This window comes from Sciurus vulgaris (genome assembly GCF_902686455.1).
Source record: "Sciurus vulgaris genome assembly, chromosome: 4".
Classification (NCBI taxonomy): Eukaryota; Metazoa; Chordata; class Mammalia; order Rodentia; family Sciuridae; genus Sciurus; species Sciurus vulgaris.
Genome location: NC_136464.1, coordinates 29,425,209 through 29,450,320, shown reverse-complemented (window position 1 = coordinate 29,450,320; position 25,112 = coordinate 29,425,209). Strand labels below are relative to the sequence as shown.

General features: G+C 38.1%; 1 protein-coding gene across 2 annotated transcripts in view; it reads left to right on the top strand.

Annotated features, from left to right (window-relative positions):
* The first annotated feature begins 12,994 nt into the window (after positions 1–12,994).
* The window catches only part of ENTPD7 (ectonucleoside triphosphate diphosphohydrolase 7), a 42,737-nt gene continuing 30,619 nt past the window's right edge, over positions 12,995–25,112 (top strand). Inside the window, exons 1-3 of one of the 2 annotated variants that reach the window (XM_079138096.1) lie at positions 12,995–13,141; positions 13,404–13,498; positions 14,622–14,804. In XM_079138096.1, the coding sequence (XP_078994222.1) occupies positions 13,491–13,498; positions 14,622–14,804 (191 nt within the window). In that variant the 5' untranslated portion in view covers positions 12,995–13,141; positions 13,404–13,490. Of the gene's footprint in view, positions 13,142–13,403; positions 13,499–14,621; positions 14,805–21,603; positions 23,466–25,112 lie in introns of those variants that run through there. The other variant, XM_079138097.1, reaches the window with a different exon arrangement.

Sequence of the window (25,112 nt, the reverse complement as noted above, 5' to 3'; positions counted from 1 at the left end):
ATGCTGTTTTTGTTACTATTGCTTTGTAGTATAGTTGAAGTTCTGGTATCGCGATACCTCCTGTTTCATTCTTCCTGCTAAGGATTGCTTTAGCTATTCTGGGTTTCTTATTCTTCCAGATGAATTTCATGATTGCTTGCTCTATTTCTGTGAGGTATATCATTGGGATTTTAATTGGAATTGCATTGAATCTGTATAGCACTTTTGGTAGTATGGCCATTTTGACAATATTAATTCTGCCTATCCAAGAACATGGGAGATCTTTCCATCTTCTAAGGTCTTCCTTAATTTCTTTCTTCAGTGTTTTGTAGTTTCATTGTAGAGATCTTTTACCTCTTTGGTTAGATTGATGCCCAAGTATTTTATTTTTTTTGAGGCTATTGCAAATGGAGTTGTTTTCCTCCTTTCCCTTTCAGCTGTTTCGTCGCTTGCATATAAAAATGCTTTAGATTTATGTGTGTTGATTTTATAGCCTGCTATTTTGCTGAATTCATTGATGAGGTCTAGAAGTTTTCTGGAGGAGGTTTTTGGATCCTCTAAATATAGAATCATGTCATCCGCAAATAGTGACAGCTTAAGTTCCTCTTTTCCTATTCGTATCCCTTTAATTTCTTTAGTCTGCCTAATTGCTCTGGCTAGAGTTTCGAGGACAATGTTGAATAGAAGTGGTGAAAGAGGACATCCCTGTCTTGTTCCCATTTTTAAAGGGAATGGTTTCAGTTTTTCTTCATTAAGAATGATGTTGGCCATGGGCTTAGCATAAATAGCCTTTACAATGTTCAGGTATGTTCCTATTATCCCTATTTTTTCTAGTGTTTCGAGCATGAAGGGGTGTTGTATTTTGTCGAATGCTTTTTCTGCGTCAATTGAAATAACCATATGATTCTTATCCTTAAGTCTATTGACATGATTTATTACGTTTATTGATTTACGAATGTTGAACCATTCTTGCATTCCAGGAATGAACCCCACTTGATCGTGGTGCACAATTTTCTTAATATGTTTTTGGATACGGTTTGCCAATATTTTGTTAAAGATCTTTGCATCTATATTCATCAAGGATATTGGTCTAAAATTTTCTTTCCTTGATGTATCTTTTCCTGGTTTGGGTATGAGGGTGATATTAGCTTCATAAAATGAGTTTGGTAGGGTACCCTCCTTTTCTATTTCCTGGAATACTTTGAGAAGTATTGGAATGAGTTCTTCTTTGAAGGTGTTGTAGAACTCGGCTGAGAATCCGTCTGGTCCTGGGCTTTTCTTGCATGGTAGATTTTTAATGGCTTCTTCTATTTCATTGCTTGATATTGATCTGTTTAAATCGTGTATGTCCTCCTGGTTCAGTTTGGGCGGAGCATATGTCTCTAGAAATTTGTCAATGTCTTCTGTACTTTCTATTTTGTTGGAATACAGATTTTCAAAGTAGCTTCTCATTATGTTCTGTATCTCAGTGGTGTCTGTCGTGATATTTCCTTTTGCATCATGTATTTTAGTAATTTGAGTCTTCTCTCTCCTTCTCTTTGTTAGTGTGGCTAAGGGTTTGTCTATTTTGTTTACTTTCTCAAAGAACCAACTTTTTGTTATGTCAATTTTTTGAATAGTTTCTTTTGTTTCAATTTCATTAATTTCAGCTCTGATTTTAATTATTTCCTGTCTTCTACTACTTTTGCTGTTATTCTGTTCTTCTTTTTCTAGGGCTTTGAGCTGTAATGTTAGGTCATTTAATTGTTGACTTTTCATTCTTTTCTGGAATGCGCTCCATGCAATGAATTTTCCTCTTAGTACCGCTTTCATAGTGTCCCAGAGATTTAGATATGTTGTATCATCATTCTCATTGACCTCTAAGAATTTTTTAATCTCCTCCCTGATGTTTTTTTTGTTATCCATGTTTCCTTCAATAGCATATTATTTAGTCTCCAAGTCTTGGAATAATTTCGTTTTTTTATTTTGTCATTGATTTCTACTCTCAGTTCATTATGATCTAATAGAACACAAGGCAGTATCTCTATTTTTTTGCATTTCCTAAGGGCTGCTTTGTGGCATAACACATGGTCTATTTTCGAGAGGGTTCCATGTGCTGCTGAGAAGAAAGTGTATCTGCTCGTTGATGGATGGAATGTTCTATATATGTCTATTAAGTCTAGGTTATTGATTGTGTTATTGAGTTCTATGGTTTCTTTGGTTGGATTTTGTTTGGAAGATCTATCTGGTGGTGACAGCGGTGTGTTAAAGTTGTCCAGAATTATTGTGTTGTGGTCTATGTGATTCTTGAAATTGAGAAGGATTTCTTTGATGCATGGGGATGCACCATTGTTTGGGGCATAAATATTTACTATCGTTATGTCTTCCTGATTTATGGTTCCCTTAAGCAGTATGAAATGTCCTTCTTTATCCCTTCTGACTAACTTTGGCTTGAAGTCCACTTTATCTGATATAAGGATGGAAACCCCTGCTTTTTTACTGAGTCCATGTGCGTGGTAGATTTTTTCCCATCCTTTCACCTTTAGTCTGTGGATGTCTTTTTCTATGAGATGAGTCTCTTGCAGGCATCATGTTGTTGGATCTTTCTTTTTAGTCCATTCTGCCAGTCTGTGTCTTTTGATTGAGGAGTTTAGGCCATTAACGTTCAGGGTTATTATTGAGAAATGATTTGTATTCCCAGTCATTTGGCTTATTTTTGGTTTTTAAGTTGGCTTGGTTTCTCCTTTGAGTGGTTTTTCTCTAAGGTAGTTCCTCCCTTTGCTGACCTCCATTGTTGTTTTTCATTTCCTCCTCATGGAATATTTTGTTGAGAACATTCTGTAGTGCAGGCTTTCTATTTGTAAATTCTTTTAACTTTTGTTTGTCATGGAAGGATTTTATTTCATCTTCAAATCTGAAGGTTAATTTTGCTGGGTATAGGATTCTTGGTTGGCAACCATGTTCTTTCAGAGCTTGAAATATGTTGGTCCAGTCCCTTCTAGCTTTTAGAGTCTGGGTTGAGAAGTCGGCTGCTATCCGTATTGGTCTCCCCCATATGTAATCTGATGCTTTTCTCTTGTGGCCTTCAAAATCCTAGCTTTATTTTGAATGTTAGGCATTTTCATTATAATGTGCCTTGGTGTGGATCTGTTGCGATTCTGTGCATTTGGTGTTCTGTAAGCCTCTTGTATTTGATTTTCCATTTCATTCTTCAGGTTTGGGAAATTTTCTGATATTATTTCATTGAATAGGTTGTTCATTCCTTTGGTTTGTATCTCTGTGCCTTCCCCAATCCCAATAATTCTTAAATTTGGTCTTTTCATGATGTCCCATAGTTCTTGGAGATTCTGTTCATGATTTCTTTCATCTTCTCTGTTTGGGTGACTTTATATTCAAGATTAAATATTTTGTCTTCATTGTCTGAGGTTCTGTCTTCCAAGTGGTCTAGTCTGTTGGTGATGCTTTCCATTGAGTTTTTTATTTGGTTTATTGTCTCCTTCATTTCAAGGATTTCCGTTTGGTTTTTTTTTTGAGAATCTCTATCTCTTTTTTGAAATGCGCTTTTGCTTCCTGCAGGTGCTCTTTCAGCTTATTGGTATTATCATTCATTGCCTGCATTTGCTCTCTTATCTCATCCTTTGCTTCGTGAATCATCTTAATCAGGTATAAACTGAAGTCCTTTTCTGACATTTCTTCTAACATACTGTCATTGGATTCTATTACTATAGAATCTAGATTTGTTTGGATCATTTTCTTCCCTTGTTTTTTCATGTTGTTCATGTATCTTCCCCTCTAGCAGTGCAGATCAGGGATATTGCAGATTTCCCCCTATAGGCTTATAGTGGCCCTATAGGTTTCCAAAACCCTTTCTTTAAGGGGAGATCAATATTAGCAGTGCCCAAATCAGACACTATGCAATCCTAGACCAAATAGCCCCTATGGGGACAAGAACAAAATTGTCATAATAAACAAAATGAGTTCAAATGTTATCTTCGGTAAAACAAACAGGTTTGCAGTAAGGTCTGCAGTTTCTAATGGAGGACAAAGAGGATGCAGAGGAATGTAGAATATGGCTGTTAATGGGATAAGAAAAGACTATACAGAAGTTCTAGAAAATAGAAAGGGTGAGAGTGTAATCAAAAGAAACCGGATGTTAGCATGCAAAAAGGGAGAAAGAGACTCTGAGGGAACAGGTAGACAAAAGGAAAAGAAAGCAAGAAAGTAAAGAAATAAAAACTTAATTTTTTTTTAAAAAGGAGAAAAAAGAAAATCTACTGTATAACAGTCATATACTAATGAAACCTCCCAGTGTTCAGTAGCCTGATGTATGAGAGGTACCTGACAATGAGCTTCAAGCCTCCAGCAGGCGTCTCAGGATGGGATTTGCCCCACCCGAAGATCGGAGCTACGGCTTCCAGGATTATCCAAGAGGGCCGCTCTGGCTTCGAAATGTGTTGGCAAATGGGGAGTTGCAGCTCAGGGGTGGACGTGGTCAGCTGGAGGTCCTGGAGACGGGATGCAGGAGTCCTGGGGGTCCAGTGTGTTTTGTAGTTGCGGGATCCTGGAGGTTGGGTGCAATCAGTCGGTCTGGGTTCCCGGTGATAGGGTTCAGTCAGTTGGTCTGGGGATCCTGGCAGCAGGGAGCAGTCAGCCGATGTGAGGGCCCCAGAGGCAGGGAGTGATCGGTCAGACTGAGGGATCCTGGAGATGGGGCTCAGTCAGTCCGGCAAGTGGTCCTATGGGGCCTGGCTGTTGTCTCAAAATGGCGGCAGCCACGTGTAATCGAACCTGCAGGTACTGTGAGAGTGAACTTCCAGGCGACAGCAGGCAGCTGGTGCTCCACTGGAGGTCTGCAGTCAGTCTGCTGGCAGCTGTCGCACAAATGGGAGGTGAACCTTGAGCGTTGGGTGATGGATAGGGGTAAGGTGGGTGATGGATAGGGGTAAGGTAGGCGATGGACAGGCGAGAGGCAGGCAAATGGCTGGGAGCATCTTTTTTATTTTGTTTTTGCCCCCCTGCACCATTGTATCTTTAGAAGAGCATGGTACCTGAAACATTTGAAGTAGAATTTACTTGATTTGATAAATAATGAATGAGACACCCCTGGATCCTGGGTCCTCCATAATCAGGCATAATTAAGCTATTTCAGTTGGATGGGTGGTAGAAGGGGTAAAGGGGGCACAACTTTCTGGACAAAGAGAACATCATGTGGCTCAATACCTTGTCTATTGAATTCCAGTTTCTTTACCCTCTCCCCTCAACCCTAGGCCTAATGTCCTAGGTATATTATAGTAGGAGCCAGGAATATCACCCAGCAGAGAGCTGGGATCAAGACTTGTTTCTTTTCTAATCTTGGCCTTAGTTCTAAGAAATTCTCTTGGAAGCAGCAGGCCCTACAGTGAGTTCAGGAGCCAGGACTGGAAATCTGACAGGTAGTCTCTTGCCACTACCTGTGAGAGTTTATTAAAAGGTTTATTAAAAGGTAGTGAGTCTGTAAATGGGTTTCTTCCTCTTCTTTCCTTACCAGTGATTCTCAAATCACCCAGGTGAGCTTATTAGTCACGTAAACTTTGGAAACTATCCTAGACCTAACAAATCATATCTCTGGGAGTGCGGCATGGGAACCTACATTTAAGCAGTAGGTTATTCTGATACCGGTGGTCATTGGACCATACTTTGAGAAATTGTTACTTTATTCCCATATGGTCCAAACACTGGCTTGTTTCATAGGTTAAAAAGTATGACTTAGTAGGGGTGGCAAAGTTTTAGCAGTGCTAACCAATCCATTAATTGTTCTGAATGGCATGTGCCAATTCCTAATCTAGGAGCTAGGATACAAAGATGAGCCATCAGAGCCCTAGTCTCTCCCCATGGGGCTTAGGTTCTGCTGGGGAAGAAAGGCATTAAGAAGAAGAGAGTCTCTTTCATGTGTAAAATTATAGCTGGGATGTGTGCAATGAAGGGAGGGTGTAGTTAGGCTATGTGGGATGGAGGGGCAGTGGACCAGGAAGGGAGGCAGAACTTTTTGCACATGAAGAACACCATGTGGCAAAAGTCCTGTAATGACAGGATAGGTGGGTGTTTAGGGCCCAGGGGAAGCATCGCTGAAGATGAGTTCTGGGAGGTGAGTAGGGGTCATTCCAGGAAAAACTTTGAAAGTCATGTGAAGGGGATCGGTTTATATCTTAAGAACAATGAAATCCTGTGGTAGAATTTTAAGTTGGAGTTGGGTTACTTGGTCAGTTTTGCATTTTGAAAAGATCACTTTGGTTCCTGTGGAAAAAGACTGGGGGAAGCAACCCTACAAGTTGGGTCATCATTCGTCTTTTACAGATAAGAAAATGAACTGTAAGAAACTTCCTTAAGGTCATAATAGCCAGTAAGTGATGGAGCTGGGTTTCTGTCATTGGTCTGTCTGACTCCAGCAGATGAACTTTTCAATACACAGTCTATTATCTCTCTGGATCAAGTTTGTAGTGAACTGCCAAAATAGTTGGTCAAAGTTATTTTTTTAAAAAGTAAACTAAGAAAGAAGGAGAAAGCCTTATCTAACTCATCCCATTCTAGCTTGAGTTCACGATTCTCCATCCGAAAATGAGGATGAAGAGGATAGCACAGCACAGCTGAGTTTCCCTAGCTTGACCTAAGCTTCAGCTTCCTTGCCTGTAAAATTGCATTTATGATAATAGCAGGTTCCTCACTGAATTGTTTGAAGATTAATTAGGAAAAGAGTGTTAAGTGCTCAGTATGTCATCTGGCATATAGTTAGAACTCAACAAATGTTGATTATTATTTGTAGTTATGTTCCTTTATGAATGCCCATCTGCTATCACAGAAATCGATGGTGTCAGGTTACTTTACTCCCAAGCAAGAAACCAAAATGGCCATGACTGGCCACTGTCCTCTGCTTGTTTACACAATTATCTTGTTGCTAGACACCAACACCAAATTTACAATATCTCACAAATAAATGGACTTTTCTCCTACCAATATCATACTTGAACTCCAGGCCCACATCATGTGGGACCTTAATGATTCTGTGAAATTCGTATCATAAAGAGCAGACTAAATGCTTAAGGGAAAAGACTAGAATTACAAATCTTTCCTTGAGTGTTATCAAAGAATGTAATGGTCTGTTGTCCTTGACATACAAAGAAGATAAGTTATCAGTAGGGGATGAGGTTTGATTTGGTTATGTTTTTAATACTTTGTGGTATTAAATCCTTTATAAACATGAGACATGCTTATAATCAAAGCAACTAGCCAGGGTCATGGACATCAACAATTACAACAATGTCTTCTGAACAAAAAACTAGTTACAGCAGCACCTGTGGGTCTCAGACCCATGAGTCTTGAATCCCTGTGTTACCTGTGTGATTTTTCTGGCTGTTCGCCAGGTCCCAGTCCTTCCCCACCCACTAGTGCCTCTGTAATGCTCAGGGCCACATGCATGTTATGCAGGAGTTCTAGGAATGAGCTACACTCCCAACCCCCATCCCTATTTTTTTTTTTTTTACCACATTTTTGTTACAGACACAAACTAGCACATAACAGCCCAGAAACACATCAACTGCACCAAAAGAGATAATCAAATATTTTAGGAAATGGGAAGTTATCCTCACAGTGACAAAATGACAAAAAAAAAAAAAAAAAAAAAAAAAAAAAAAAAGAAAGAAAAATCACCTTTAGATTTAATTCAGCCAACTCAAGAATTATCTATTGGGCTTCAGTTTTATGTGTGTCCGGCACTGTGCCAAGGAATGGAGAGGGATGAGTAGAGGCAGAGTATACAACAAAAGGAAGGAATGAGTTGCAGTCCTCTTTTTCAAGAAACTTGCAATCTTTGGTGAAAAAAGACATTGCATGCATTATGCAACACCGGTAACTAACTGCGAATTATTTTGAAGGGCTTACTATTGCCAGCCAAATTTATACATTATTTAGTTTAACCCTACATGGTTGCACATTAGTTACCTATTGTTCCATAACAAATTATCACAAAACATAATAACTTAAAAATAGATATTTGTATTTATTATCATTAATACCACCCCACCAATAAACATTTATTATCCTTTCTGTGGGTGAAAAATTTGATACAGTTGATTGGGGCTACAGATACCTGAAGGCTTGACGTGGGCTGACTCCCATTGCTGGCAGTTGATACTGATTATTGGCAGGAGGTCTCTGTTCCTTTCCTTGTTGATCTGTCCAGGGAGCTGCCTAAGTATCCTCTCGACATGGTAGTACATGGAACCACATTGTTGGCAAATTATTGTATGTCTTTTTAACTATAGTGGTTCTAGAGGATATGTAATAGTATCTCATTATAGTTTTAATTTGCATTTCTGTAATGACTAGTAATGTTGAACATTTCATGTGCTTATTTGCCATTTATTAGATCATTTTTGGTGACGTATCCAAAGTTTTGTTCATTTATATTGGGTTGTTTATTTTCTTCTTTAGTTTTGAGATTTTTTTTGTATTCTGGATATAAGTCCTTTATCAGATATATGATTTTCAAATCCCTCCCACTCCTGCATGCGGCTTATCTTTTCATTCTCCTAGTAATGTGCTTTGAAGAGTAGATGTTAGTTTTAATGAAAACCAGTTTCTGAAGTTTTCTTTGTGGATCTCGCTTTTGCCGTTGAATCTAAGAAATCTTATCTAAACCTAAGACCACTAAGATTTTCTCATATCTTTTTCTTTTACAAGTTTTATAGCTTTAGTCCTTGCTTCTACCACTATGATCTATTTCGAATTAGGTTTTATATGAGATCTTAGGTTTTTTGTTAACTGTCAGTTTTTTATTTAATGGCATGTCTTTGATATCTTCTCCTACGTTTACATAATGAGCTTTCTTATTCACTTTTAGAGCCATATTGCTCTGGTGGAGATGTCATTCTGGCTGTAGGGAGACAATAAACCAATGGGTAAAACACCTTGTGGTAAAATGATGATACAGTAAGGAAGTGTGGGTGTCACAGACAGCTAGAGTTTTAAATAGGATGGTTAGGGAGGGTCTTACAGGGAAGCAGATATTTTAATAAAGGCTGAAGGAGATCAGGAAGCAAGGAACCAGGAACCAGGTAGGGAGAACAGACACACAATCTCTGGGGAAGGAAAGGAAAACACAAAAGACTTAAGGCAAGAGAGGGTCTGCCATGTCCTGGAAGAAAGGAAGGAAGGTAGCCTGTGTAGCTGGAGTAAACTGAGGGGAGGAAATAACAGTGGGAAATAAAGTCAGAGAGGTAAGAGTTGCGTGTGTTCAGCAGATGGCATAGGGCCTAGCTGGTTGTAGATTATGAGGGCCAGGGCTTTTCCTTTGAGTGAGATGAGAAACTACTGGAGGGTTTGGAAGAGCAACATGATCTGGCTTGGACTTGAAAGATACATATTGATCACAGAATTCAGAACAGACTGCAGAGGGGCAAGACCAGTTCAGAGGTTACTGCAATAATCTAGGAAGAAATGGTAGCAGTTTGGGCCAGGTTAGTGAGAAATGGCTGGATTCCGGATACATTTTAAGGTAGTGCCAACAGGCTTTGTTGATGGACTGAATGTGTGTGTGAGAGGAAGTGAGGAGGGTGTGAGAGGAAGAGAGGATGAATCCAAGATTCTGGGCCTCAGCATCTGGAAGAATGAAGTGCTTTTTACCCTTCATCAGTGTGTTCTGTACTGTTGAACACTTTAGCTTTCACTGACTTTAGTCCATGATGTTATCAAGGACCTGAGTTTTCAGTCTATGCAGTATTTCTATTCTGTTATTCCCAGGCTTGTCTTCTCAGGACCGTAAGCATTAAGCATCACATCCTTAAGATTACACCAGGAAAGAAGAAAAGAGACCTTCTCTTCTTTCTCTCTCATTTTGTAATTTTTTTTAAAAAACTTGTATGTATCTCTTTTAAGATAGAGAAAAACTTTCCTAGAAAGTTTCCCTCCTCTCCACCATTCCCCACAAAAGGTGACTTCCTTTCAGTATCAATAGCTAAAATTCCATCATATGCCCATGTTTAAACTAATATTTGGTTAGGGTATGGGCCCACCACGATTGAGTTAGATCAATAATAGTTTACTCCCTGGGGCTGGGGTTGGACCTCAGCACTTTTCAAACACACAGCCAAGCATGAGAGAGTGGTTACTTGATAAGTTAACAGGGCAGAAGAGTCTTGGCTTTTGGGGCAGGCAGTCAGCAAATCCATCACACCATTCTAAGGAATTTGGACTATATCCTGTAGGGATAAGGAACCACTGAAGGATTTTAAGTGAGGAAATAGCATGATTGGATTTCCATGAATGGAGGGCCTCTCAGAGGGGCGCAGGTTGGAAGGCTTTGCCAGAAGATATTGAAAAAGATTTGATTAAGAACACTTGATTAAGAACACTTAGTGACCTGCTGGATGGAAATGAGGAAAGAAAGTAGAAGGAGGAGATTCCAGAATGGCTCTCACACAGGTTTCTGCTTGGTTGGATCACAAGGTATTTTGTTAAAGGTGGGAATATGAATGGAGGGGGCTTGGGTGGATATGGTGAGAATGGAGACAGAATAAGTTTGGTTTTGAACAATGAGGTCCCTTAAAGACACTTGAAGAGAGATGAGTAAGTGTGAAAGAGTGAAGACCGTGTTACTTGAAGTGTGGAAGAAAGGAGAATCGATAAGGGGAAACACAATAATGCATGCTACTGACAGCTAATATGAACAGGTTTGCTGATTTTGCTCAGGGTTGTGCATCAAGTGTATCTGGAGAAAAATTTGCATGTAATTGTAGACAAGTCTTTAAAGAGTAGTTAAAAAACATGTTTTGGAATATGGGCTTCTATATTTGCCTCAACATGAAATTGAGATTAGCAAATAAATAGAAAATGGTCTCAATCCTTTTTTATTTGACCAGTGGACTGGAAACCTCAGAACTTAGCCCTTAGAGTTATTAATCAGATAAGCATTGCAAGTTTTTGTAAAGAATCCTGCTTAACAAATGCCTGAGGGCATATGAGTTTATTAAAGGAAGCATTGTCCAAATCAAACTGTCAAAGAAAGTTTTGCAAGGAAAGAGTAATGAGAAAGTTTGGGGATTAAAATGTAGATTTCTTTTCTGTTTTATGACAGTAGTTATTTACATTCTCTAATTTTAGACATTGTTTCAATGCACCTTTGAGTTGTAAGTTATAATTACAATAAATTTATAACAATAACTAATAATTAAGTTGTAATATAGTTCATAAACCCATGAGTTAAAATAGTAATAGTAATTCTATTCTGCTCAAAAACAGTCATTTTTTGTGGAACACTGCAGTTTGAAATATATCTAGATTTAGAACTCTCAGAAGACAACTTCAAGAAGTTTAAAAAAAATTCCAAAATATCTGTTGAGTTCTTTCCATTTCTACATGTTTTAAGCACTGAACATTGCTCTCAAATAATAAAAAATATCTAAAAGTTGATAATTTTGTGGTTAATCCCAGTTTTATGTAACTATTTTACTCAATGTGGTTTCTGGGGTTCAGATAAAATATAACACTTGAAGCAGTGTGAGGATTTAGAGACAGAGAAAAAAACAGAAATGAGAATAGAAGAAGGGACAAGTTAGCAAACCAATTATATTGACAGAGTAGTGGAGAGGAAAAACAGTAGTCATGAGAGACTAAATCTAAAACTAAACAATGGGCAGATTATAAATGGCAACTAGAACCTGCCCCACAACCTTGGCAGCAAGATCTGATCAATAACTGTCAGCTTCTCTATTTTTTGCTCCTCCCACCTCCAACTTGGGACCAACTAGAGACAGCCAAATATGCTCCCCCACACCAATCACAAAAATGCCTGCTCCTAGTTAGCTTCCGCCTTCCCCATGCTAGTGCTTCCAAGTTATACATGAACAACTCCCTCCACCTGTCCTTCACTGTTAAGCTTCCCTAATTCCCTGACAGCCTGTGAGTATGCTAAATGCAAGTAAAAGTGAAGGACTCCTGATTTTGAGAACAAAATTCTCATTTGAGTGGTCTTCATCCCCCCCCCCACATTCATTCATTCATTCATTTATCATACATTAATCATGTTGCATATGCCAGACAGTGGCTAGTTTTTGGACTATGTGAAAGCAGATAGTCCTGCCCCTAAGGATATTCTGACTAGTAGGACAGACACATAGAGTTGTAATTCAAAGTGGTAAGAGGAACCGTAGTCATGTACAAAAAGGCTTTTTAAAGATGATCCTTAAGCCAAATGGCAAGGGATAAGCAGAGTTGGTCTGGCTAACAGGCAGGGAAGGGGTGCGTGGAGAGAGGTTATTGAAGGTAGGTGACGAGTTGCAGAAGATGCGGTAGGACGGGTCGTGGACGATGATAAACCGGACACGTTGCGAAAATCAGCCTTTATGCAGTCCAAGCGACTCCTTCCTGGAAGTAAGGGAGAGGACTGCGGAAAGCAAAGACGACTAAAAATATTTAGAGACGGAATTACTGTAAGGTCCAGGAGGGCAGAGATACAGAAGCTCATAATGTTTGGCACACATGTTCAATGAATGTTGAATGGATGGACATAAGTACTTTAATGAAGATATCGTCTCGGATTTATGTTTTTCTCACGGGACAAGACAATAGAGGTGGGACATCACTTTCGGTAGGCGATACGAAAGGTTTGGGAGAACTGCCATTCTGTTCGGGGAGGATGCTGGGCACGAAACCTCCAACGGGTTGTGGGCAAGGGATGCACTTCTGTCGCGAACACCGAGACCCACCGACCGGAGCCACTCGGTCCTAGGAACCGCTGCGGAGAATGACCAGTAGAGAACTCGCGCCACCCCGAGGGCAGTCTACACGGCGCCTCCCGGCACCACTCACCTGTGCGCACATCGCCCGCCCTTCCAGGCGGAGCCTCCACACAACGCCTTTCCGATTGGACAGAGCTGTAAATCCTGGGGCGGGCATTAGATGCCCGGCGCTCTTGAGGATTGGCCACCCTGGCGGATGGAAGTGCTGTCGGCGCAGCGGGTTCGCGCTTGACTCTGGCTGCGTAGTGGGCGGGACCGTCTCGCGGGAACCCTGTCACTCATTGGCTCCGTGCGGTTTCCTTGGGGACGTGGCGCCGCCGGCACGGGCCCTCCTTCCGGCTGGGCTGGAGGCTGGAGGAGCAGCTGTGGACCGAGCGGAGCGGTGCAGAGGGACCGGCGGGCCGCTCGATCCCGTGAGTGAGAATGCAGGAGAGCTGCGGGACCGGGGGAGACGGGGAGAGAACACGGGGACCCTCTCTACCTGGGAATTGCAGATTCCACGAGAACGCTCCGCTTCCAGGGCACCCGGACAGGGTCCGCTGGGCCTGAGGAACGAGAGGGGACAGACACGGAGTGGGAATCGGGAAATGGGTGGGAGATATGGAATTCTCTTGAAGGTCTAGTCTCGTGGGCACTGCTTGGAGGTAAGCCTGAAACCCAGCAAACTCTTTCCAGGCTGCAGACTTAGGAGATGCCTGGGACAAGGAGGCCACCTTCTCAGGTCAAAAGAAAAAGGAGGTGACAGACCACTGAAGGGAACCCATGGCTAGGTAAGGCTGCACACTTTCTCAATGACTGGGGACTCAGTGGAGGATGGCAGCAGGATCGAGGGGAAGGGGGTCCTGAGAGGCTAATATCTATGAGATCTGCCCTGAGGCTGCTCTGGACTTTGCATCCTATTCAGGAGTATGCAAAGGTGGTCAAAGCTGTATTCTTTTAAAGGCAGGTGCAATAAGAATTTTCATCCAGTAACCCCGGGGTTATGGAGGGAGACTGTTCACTCAGTTCTGAAAAGTGTTAGATTGTAATATTCTCTCCAGCTTCCATCTGAGTGAAGCTAGATGTCCTTGAGAAAGTTAAACGGGCATTATTTTTGTGTGTGTGTGTGTGAACTTCACAACTGAATACACTTATCCATATATTATAATTCTCTGAAACGTTTTAAAAAAGGATTAATGTGGATCTACATATCCCAATACGGGACAGTTGCAAAAGAAAGTGAAGGAATGAGCAGAACCATTTTTTTTTTTTTTTTTTTTTGTGCTACCATTTTTGTAAAACCAAGGGAATGGACACACTCACAGAGATATTACCATATGTATTACTATGTATTTATGCCTGCATAGTCATTGAATATTCCTGGAAAGATACATAGAAACTTGGTAGCAGTGGTTACCTCTGAGAGAGGCAGGTAGTAGGGTCAGGTCAAAAGATTCACTTTTCACTAAATATCCTTTTGAACTTTTATTTTTTAAAATTTTTATTTTTCACCATGTGCATATATAGCTTATTAAAACATTTAAAAAGACAGTTGAATAATTTTCAGATTATCCAGTTTCTTGTCGGTGTTCCTGGTGGGAAATGTTGGTCTGATTCTCTAGTGTTATGAAGTTCCCACGAGAGCTTGGTGATCTTTTCATTAATATGAGATTAATTCTTTAAATTGCATTCAAAAGTACAGAGTTTGGAAAGAGCAGATATGACTTTTCTGATTTGCATAGAAGCACCATGAACCATATAGGTGCTTTTTTAAATTTTGAGACTTAAAGAATAGACTTTTTGTTGGCGAATTTTTTTGCCTATTTTAGGAGAGCTTTTATCCAATTTAAAACCCATTTTAAGCACTCAATTTTGGAGACTTTTAAGACTTAATTCATGCTTGTCTCTTTTCAGGATCAGTTTTTCCTACCTCTGCCCAGCTTCCTGGTACTTCACTGTGCCCACAGTGAGCCCATTTCTCCGTCAGCGGGTGGCATTCCTCGGGCTCTTCTTCATATCCTGTCTCCTTTTACTTATGTTAATCATGGACTTTCGACATTGGGGTGCATCATTACCAAGAGATAGGCAATATGAAAGGTGAGTCAGCTTTAGATCACTGATCAGCTTTGACACCGTTTAACATGCTACTACCTTTGACCCTTTGTGGGGGTAATATTGTACTTTTATTAGTAAAGATTGCTTATTATTTATTAAGTAAGAAAAATTTTAAACTCCATTTTGGCAGTGTTTAGTTTTGATTCAGGAATGCTGATACTGTCTTTTACCATGAAAGGCATCTTTCTATTTTCTTGTTTTAGTGGGCTGACTTACTGGGTGCATAAATGTTCAGGATTATTGTACATCCTTGATGAATTGATCCATTTATCATTATTAAATGATTCTCTTTGTCCTTGATTATATTATTTGTTCTGAATTCTACTAGTCTGATATTACAGCTGCTTCAGCTTTCTTTTGATTAATATTAGTATGATAGATCTTTAGTCTGTGCTTTCAGTTTTAGCCTATTTTTGTCTTAGTATTTAAAGTGGGCTTCTCATAGTCACTGTTTAGTTCAGCCTTACTTTTTATCCAATCTGACAATTTCTGCCTTTTAATTGGGGTGTTTAGGCAATTTGCACTTAATTATCAATTGAATTTAATCTATATTGCTGTTTGTTTTCTGTTTGTCACATTTGATCCTGTTCATGTTCCTCTTTTCTTTCTTTTAAATTGAGTGTGTTTTTTTCTGATTCCATTGTATCTCTTGCTGACTTATAAGCCCTAACTTTTTTTTAAAGTGATTGCTTTAGGGTTTATAGTATACATCTTGAATTTACCACAGTCTACTCAAGTAATATCACACCGCTTTGCAAATATTATAACAACCCACAACAGTATACTTTCATTCCTCCATTCCCCTTGGTCTCTGCTATTGTCGTACATTTTATTCTTACTTATAACTTTCACAATATGTTGTTATTATCTTTGCTTTAAACAGTCAATTAACTTTTAAAGAGATTTTAAAAATTAGAAAAAAGACTTGTATATTTACCCATGTATTTACCATTTCTGGGTTCTTCGTTCTTTTTTACAGATTTGTATTTCCATCTGGTACCATTTTCCTTTCGCCTAAAGAATTTTCTTTAAATTTCTAGCAGAGCAAGTCTGCAGGTGATGAATTCTTTCAACTTTTGTATGAAGAAGTCCTTATTTTGCTTTCCTTTTGAAAGGAATGCTCATTGGTTATAGAACCCTAGATCAATTGTTTTCTTCCTTCATTATTTTAAAGATGGTGCTCTACTGTCTTTTGACTGCATTCTTCTTGTGGAGAAGTCGGCTATCATTTTTATCTTTGTTCTTTCTGTATATAATGTGTTTTTTTCCCCCTCTGATGGCTTGTAAGATTTTTTCTTTCCTCTCCTTTTATTCCTTACTTCTTTTCTATCTTGCTTTTGACTGGGGATTGAACACAGGGGTGCTTTACCACAGAGCTACATCCCCAGCCCTTTTTATTTTTTATATTGACACACTAAGTTGCTGAGACTGACCTTGAGGTTGCTATCTTCCTGCTCTAGCCTACTGAGTTGCTGGGATTACAGGTGTACACCACTGTGCTCAGCCTTTTAAGATTTTCTTTTTTTTCTTTCTTTTTTTCCCTGTAGGTACCAGATATTAAACCTAGAGGCACTTAACCACTGAGCCATGTCCACAGCCCTTTTTTATTTTTTATTTTGAGACAGGGTCTTGATACATTGCTTAGGGCCTCACTAAGTTGCTGAGGCTGTCCTGGAACTTGTGATCCTCCTACCTCAGCCTCCTGAGCTATTGGAATTACAGGTGTGTGCTACTGTGGCCGGCTAAGATTTTTTTTTTATCACTGGTTTTAATCAATTTGATTATGATATGCTTTGTTGTAGTTTCCTACATAATTTGTGATTCTTGTTTTTCAGAATCATTTTCTGAGAACTCACAGTGTGCATGACATTGTGATGGGCACTGGGATACAAATATGAAGTGTGGTCCTTGGATTTTTGGATCTATGGATTTGTAGTTTTTAATCAAATTTGAAAGTTTTGCTCATTATTTCTAAACATATTTTTCTGTCCTCCCCATTTCTCCTTTGGGGACTCCAGTTGCATGTATATGGAGCCATGGGAGACATTTTCCACAGCTCACTGATCATCTTTTCTTCCCCCCAGTGTTTTTTTTTTTTTTTTTTTCCTTCTGTGTTTGATATTGGATATTTTATTGCTGTGTTTTCAAGTTCATTAGCAATTTCTTCTGTAGTTTCTAATCTACTGTTAATTCCACCTGGTGAAAACTGAATAGCTTTTTTCATAGAGAACTCATCTGAATTACTTGACAGTCTTTTAATGCCATACCATTTGTACAGAGATCTGCCTTCATTTTGCTATTTTTCTTTTTTGCGATTAGTTTCTGTAGAAGCTACAAAATTAAATGGTGGCATATTGTGTTCATCATCTTCAGAATGATTTTCTAATTTTTTTTAAGAATTTTCTTCTCGTTATTGCTCCTCAGATACGTATCAGGAGACTTCAGGCTGCAAGTAACAGCCAAAACTGACTTAAATAATTAAAAAATTTCTTCACTCACAAAACCAGAAGTCCAGGGATAGAGGGACCACAGGTTCAACATTGGCCGGCAGGATGGGAATCTGTGTCTTCTCTTCATTTTCCACAATGTCAGCTAGCTTAATGGTTGCAAAATAGCAGCCGTTAGCAAGCAGAGCAATGTGCATCCTCATTCATGTCCTGTGAGAGAAACCGGTGCTCTGTGGCCCTTTTCTAAGAATGAATTACCTTTCCATAAACCTCTAGCAACCCTTTCCTTGAATTGCTTGTGGTTGGAATTGAGACACATGCCTACTCTTCTTTTTATTTCTGGGTGATTCTGTCCCCAGAATTTCTTGTTTTCTATTCATTCTTATTAATTCATTAAATAAAACTTTATTGAGCAGCCACTGTACGGAGGTGATATTAGTCATGAGGACAGGGAGACTTTGGTACCTTTCCTCAAGAAGCTCATGTTTTCCTCCTTCAGTAGCAGCTCTGCTCATTTGTTATTGTCGGAATCTTCCTTTCCAGAAGAGGGAACACTATTTGAGTAACTACAGTGGTCAACAGTTGCTTTAAGAAACCTGTTAACTTTGGAGCCCTAAATTCATAAGTTTAGTTTCTTTAATGTTTATTGGGATTTTCTTGACAAACCTAAGTACATTTTCCCACAGGAAAACAGTATGGTCTAATTATGGAATTCCATATAGATTAGTTAATATGGCCAGAGTAGATAATTAGGGAGTGAGTAGTGAGCTATATAACTGAAGAGGTAGATCAGGCTGAGCTTCTTAAGCCATTTTAGGGGGTTAGCTAGCATCCTCAGGGCAGAGGGGAGGCTTTAAAATATTTTTGAGAATAATGTGATCTGACTTACTTTTTGAAAAAAGCTCACTTTGGTGGCGTTGTGAAGAATGAATTAGAGGGGAATAAAAGAGAAAGCAGAGACTAATTGGAATACTTCAGTGGCCTGAACTTGGGTGGCAGCAACATGGATTGAGAGAAGTAGAAACATTTGAACCACAAGTGGGAGGCAGAGTGATTCAGTAGTTTTTTGTTTGTTTTGTTTTATTTTTATTTTATTTTATTTTTTGTGGTACTGGGGATCAAACCCAGGGCCTTGTGCATACTAGGCTAACACTACACTGCTAAGCTATGCCACCAGACCCTGATTCAATAGTTCTTATTTTCCACTGTATGCCAAGTGACCAGATTCAATAAGTATTTGTTAGGTTGAATTAACTGAAACAGCTGCAGAGCTGAGGAACACACAGACTATCCATTGTGATGACATCACCCAAGCATTAATACCCTGTAAAGCTCTCGCACAGCAGGCAGCAGCCATGTAGCCTAGAACTCATTGTTATTAATGAAAGGTTATGTACATATTGTCACAAGTTACTATCTCATTAAACTCACAGCAGCCTCCATGAATCATGTAGGAGGTAAACATTTGCTGAGTGCTTGCTGTGCATGAAACTGTTAGGCACTGGGGTACAAAGATGAATAAAACGTGGCTCCTGAACTCAGAGTTCATTATCTAATTACAAAGATAGACTTAAAGGAATAATTATTTCTCAGTCAGATAATAGAATCAGGAGCAAAGACTTGGCAACTGTACACAGGTAAGAATCAAGAACAAAGTTAAGAACTAGAAATTTATCAGAAGAGGCCCATGAGTAACTAAACTTGATATCACTAAGCTCATGTCCTGAAAGTACATGTACTTTACTGATAAGATAGGCTGTATTACATAAAACCTGCTTGCTTTTCTTGCACACACAGTTTTATTTGTATGGTTCTCTCTTAATGTAGCAGATAACATCGCATTAGAATGGTGCAGGTGGGGTGGGGTGTGTCAATAGATGCAGGCACACTGATGGTAATAATGAGTAATATCTGATATTTTGAGAGTGAGGAAATTTATTAAAAATGGACTCAATTCAAAATTTCTACAGTTTCTTTAGTGGTAAATAGTTCTATGTATTCAGTTAAACATAGTCTAATAATTTGTTAATATTGACATTAAATAATCGATTTTTAATCTTTGCATATCAAAATTGCTTTAGGACCATTACCAAATGAAAATAGTAGGGCATTTTGTTGAGGGAATTCTAGCATGTAGCCTAGGTTGAGAACCGTTTACTGTAAAGTTCGGTTACATTTACTAGTGAAGGTATTGTGATGTGGGAAAAACAGGATTGAGGCAGAGCTAATCATTTCTAACCATTTGCTAGTCTGGCGACATGGGCAGGCTCCTTACAAGTTCTGGAATCTCATTTTCTTTATATATAAAGTAGGAGTAAAAATGGCTACTTTGTTCTCCTGTCATTTGAATTTATTAAAAGAGTAAAACATCTAGGACTGTCTAGTGCATTGACTGACTAATCAGTTGTTAGCCCTAGTATATTATTTGAAATAATGTTTTATTCTCGGATTCCCTTTCTAGTACTGTAAATATACATTGAAGATAATGGGCAGCATTTTCTTCATTTAAAATTTGCTTCCATAGCTTATTTTTTTTTGTGTGGCAGCTGCTACTGCTTAAGCACTGGTGAGCACTAGCTTATGATAAAATGATCAAGCAAATAAAAAGGAATTAATGAAATTACCTATCACCTTAGTTCAACACTTAAAATATTTTTTAGGCGGGTGCTTGTAGTTGTGATTTTTATGTTACAAACAAATATAACATAACCATATTTTTTTCCTACTTAAACTGTTCCTGATTCACCCAATGAAATTTTTATCAGTATTTCATGGTGCTGCCTGGAATGTGCTGCGCTTTCTGGAACACACAGGTGTCATCAGGGGCACAAGTTTACAAATCCTACATCAGATCAGGAGAATATGCCCAGATCTGATCTGAACTTTGCATTCATTCTTCTGTGGTCTGGATAAAAAAGGCATTTCTTTAGTTAGACATTATAGTTTCTCTTGCACATTGCATTTTTGTGTTTTAATATGTAAGAAAGAAGTTAATGTTTTAAAAATATTTTAACTTAATTATTTTTGTACTGAAAACATTTTTATTTGAATTCTTTTCAGCTACTGGTGGAATTTAGCAAATCTTTTCTCAGGTGATATGACTCAGGACTTAAGAAGCCTGTGTGTTTTATCCCTTAGTGGTTTCAAAATCCGAATTTCTTTTTTAAATTTAAATTTAAATTTTTAAAATTGTGAATGCAAGCCATATTGCTTTTGGAAGGAGAATGTAAGAGATTTGTATCAGAACTACAATTAAGGAAAAGGTAAACTTAGAGAGTGTTGGGGAATCAGTAAACATAGAAATCTAAAGCTGTTTTTTTGTTTTGTAATTTTTTTATTAAAATATTTTTTATTTTTACAGACATATTTTGATTCATTGTACACAAATGGAGTACAACTTTTCATTTCTGTGGTTGTACACAATGTATATTCACACCATTCATATAATCATACATATATACAGGGTAATACTGTCTGTTTCATTCTACTGTTTTTCCCTTTTTCCTCTACACCATCCAAAGTTCCTCCATTCTTCTCTAACCCCAGCACCCCCCATTGTTATATATTGTCATGCACTTATCAGAGAAAACAGTTGACTTGGTTTTTTGGGCTTGGCCTATTTCACTTAGCATGATATTTTCCTACTTCATCCATTTACCAGCAAATGCCATAATTTTATTCTTCTTTATGGCTGAGTAATATTCTATTGTGTATATATACCACAGTTTCTTTATCCATTTTCTCATACATGCCTTTGCCCATCCCCATATATGTAGAAATGTTATGTTTTTAAGATTTATTTGTGTTAAGGTATGTATGTTTAAATCAATTATTTATTTGGCATTTGTCATAAATTATCAGACATGATCCAATGATTTATTCAGACTTAATACATATTTTACATTTGTTTATTCATTCATCTGTTCACTCAATCAACAGATATTATTGAATAAGCTATATTGAGGTTATCTAATAAGTAGCCATTACCTACAAGTGATTATTTAAATTGAAACAAAACAAAAAAATTCAGTTTACTTGCATTGAATACATTTCAAGTGCTCAGTGACCACATGTAGCGAGTGGCTAACCTATTGGACAGTGTAGATAGAGGATATGCCCACCACATCAGGAGGTTCTGCCATGTGTGAGGCACTGCCCTGGGTGCAGGGTAAATTGTTAGAATTTATTTTTAGTATAAGGGGCACTTTTGTGTGTGTGTGTGTGTGTGTGTGTGTGTGTGTATGTATATATAAAACATATACATATGTATTATAATATTATATATAATATATGTAATATCATGTATATTGTATTAGACAAATGGTAAGCTATTCTTACCAAATTTTCTGTATATTTAGCACATTTTTTTAACCTTAATGTTTATTTTTGTTCACTTTTCAGTAGCCTTACTACTGTCTTCATTTTGTCTGGTTGAACTATTGTTCTGAAGACTTTCTTTTGTAGCTGTGGAAAAGCGGTATTGTCATCTTTCTTTGCCATCTGGGAATAACTGAAGAAGTTCTGTGTCAGTGATTGGATCAGTACTGGCCTTCCTTAGGGGTTTTAATTTAGTTTAAAGAAAGTCAGAAAGGGATATTACTTTTGGTTAGGATAAAAATGGTAAGCTTTAGGATAAGCAGATAAAATTAAGATTTTTTTTTTTTTTTAAATGGTACTGAAGATTGAACCCAGGGGTTCTCTGTTACCAAACTACCCTCCCCATCCCCAGACCTTTTTATTTTCCTATTTTGAGACAGGGTCTTGCTAAGTTTCTGAGATTGGCTTTACGGTTGGATAATCCTGCCTCAGTCTCCTAAGTTGCTGGGATTCCAGGCATGCATCACTGCATCTGGCAATGTTCTTATATAAAGCAATTTAGAGATTTTTACTGGTGTAACTGAAGGCATCTGTTTGCATTCATTCATTTACTTGATCTTAATGGTATTTCTAGAGTTTCCAAACAGAGCTTTAAATTATAAATGTTCCTGCCTGCTCTGATTAGTCTTGTTAGGAGGTAGGGAGTAACCTTACAAAATGTTTTTCTGGATATGTATTACTATCATCATTCATGTGCAGTAAATTTAGCAATAATGTCATTATATTTGGTTCTAAGTCATGAACAGTGGTTGAAAAGTATAACATTTAACAAAGAGCTAGTAGACCCATTCTGATGGGCCCATTTATTGACTTTTGGCACATCACTAAGTTCTCTTGGAACTCTGAAAGTGGTATAATTAGTGTTGATTTTGTAAGCCAGGTAATGGTTTGGTCAGTTACAACGCTAATGCTGTTAATGTTTTTAAGATAATGGCAGTGAAAAGCTTTTGTTTTCCAGTTCTGCTTGGGGTGATATATTTGTGGGTAACTTCCTTTTCATTTACTCAACAGTGACTAACGGGAAATCATGTTTCTTAAAGAGAAAGAGTGTGTGTGTATATGTATATGATATGGGGGAGGGTGACTGTGTGATGGAGAATCAGACTTTTCTTGGGAAGGTAGATGTGAGGGATTCCAAAAGCTTTTGGAACTTTTCTCTTGGGCTGTAGATTTGTTTAGGTCAGCATTAGCAAAGCAAAAGGGTCCAGCAGTGCAGGTAATTAACTATGATGGCCAAGGTGTGGGCTACAAATCATAAATGAAAAAATTCAACAAAGGACAAGTGATTTGTTCAGCTAGGAGCCTAGAGAGATGAAGATTGTTGGGTAGTTGAAAAGTATAAGAAGACTGATGAGGTCCAAAGAGGGCAGAGTTCCAGCAAGAGGTAATTCTCTTAACTCCCAGAAGGGAAAATTGTTCTTCAGTTACTCATTTGTATGCAAAACAAGAAAAATGGAGACTTTCTGCTTCCTGCAGTGACTTATCAAAAGAATCATCTGGGACACAGCAGAAATGCCATCTGGTCCTTTCTTTCTGCCTTGTGATCTAATGTCAGCTGAATTTTTTTTTTTTTTTTTTTTTTTTTTGCTATCATATATGAAGACATTGAAGGGAAGAGAAAGCAAAGTTAAGTTGCACCAAAATTAGAAATATAAAGTTGCTTATTTTGGCAGAAATCAGAAAGCATAACAGGATACTTTGGAACGCTATTGAAATGTTCTAAAAGACCAATCGATTTTGAATATACCAGCTGTACAGAGATATGGAGGAGTTATCAACAAACCAATAGCATTACATTGTGAACTCTAGGACCAAACCAGTGAGTACTGATAGATATGTCTTAGGCAGACAAATGTGAGGAACACTGTGCAATATCAAGATACTGCAGATAAGGTACCAGCAAATGTGAAAGAAATCTTTGGGGCTCATACTGAAACATAAACAGACTACTGAAAGGGAATAATGACATGCTACCATTTAGAATAGAAGGAAGAGGCCTTATCAGATCATTGCGGATATTACAAGAGTCAGCATTGTTGAATAGAAGCTTCTTAGGACTGGGAAAAAGGGAAGGAATAGGTAGAAAAGTTGATGGATGTTAAGAGAGAAAAGTAAATAAAGTTGCCAAGTAACCCCCCTTGGTAGTCCTTGAGACCCTTTCCAGGAGTTTGTGAGGCCAAAACTATTTCCAGAATAATATAAGGTATTATTTAATTTTTTATTATGGTAAAAAACATAAAATTTATCATCTTTATCTTTTTTTTTTTTTTTTGTACTGAGGATTGAACCCAGGGCACTTTACCACTATACTATATCCTCAGCCTCTTGAGTCACCACCATGTGCTGCTCATCTTAACCTTTTTTTTTTTTTGGTGGGATTGAACCCAGGGCCTTGCGCTTGCAAGGCAAGCACTCCACTAGCTGAGCCGTATCCCCAGCCCCTATCTTAACCATTTTTAAGTGTACAATTCAGCTGTATTACGTATATTTACATTGTGGTGAAACAGGTCCCAGAAGTTTTTCAACTTGCAAATCTGAAACTTTATACCCATTAAACAACTTCCCTTTTCTCCTTCCTGCCAACCACTGGTCCCCACCATTTTACTTTCTTTTTCTATTAATTGATCTACTTTAGATACCTCATATAAGTGGAATCATGCAATATTTATCTTTTCATGTCTGGTGTATTTCCCTTGGCATTATGTCCTGAAGTTTCATTCATGTAGCATGTGAAAAGGATTTCCTTCCTTTTTAAAGATGAATAACATTGCATTGTATGTCCATACCACATTTGTTTATTCATTGGTGGACACTTGGGTTGCTTCTACCTCTTGACCATTGTATTTGCCTTTTTCAACTGACATTTGTTCTGATGGTATAAAAGCAATGTTGAGTAAAATTGGAGGTACCTTAGCACCAATCAAGATAGAGGCACCAAATCATAACTGTCAGTATTTATTGCCAATGATTAAAGTTGAATTTCAAAAAAAAAAAAAAAAAATTAGAATTTTGGAAAACTTATCACTGCAGTTTTGAATTTGGTAATTTTCCAAGAGTTAAAACAAAATTTTTTTGACTAAGATATGTGGTGATATTAATGAACATAGTTTATGATACTGTAAAATGATATGTGTCAACATTAGGAAGATTTGCATAATTTGGTGAACTAATATTTTCCAGTATATGATGTTATCAAATTATTGCTTGGGGAATAGCCACTCAAAGTGTGAGATAAAACAGTAGATTTTTTTTTTTTTTTCTGGTACTGAGGATTGAACCCAGAGACGCTTTACCTCTGGGCTACATCCCCAGTTCTTTTTCTTTCTTTCTTTTTTTTTTTTTTTTATTTCGAGTACCTGTGCTGACCTCAAACTTAACAATCTTGAGACACTTCACCCTGATAAACCAGTAGATTGAAAACCAAATGAAAAGTTCTTGAATAGGGTTTTAGATTTCCATTGCAAAT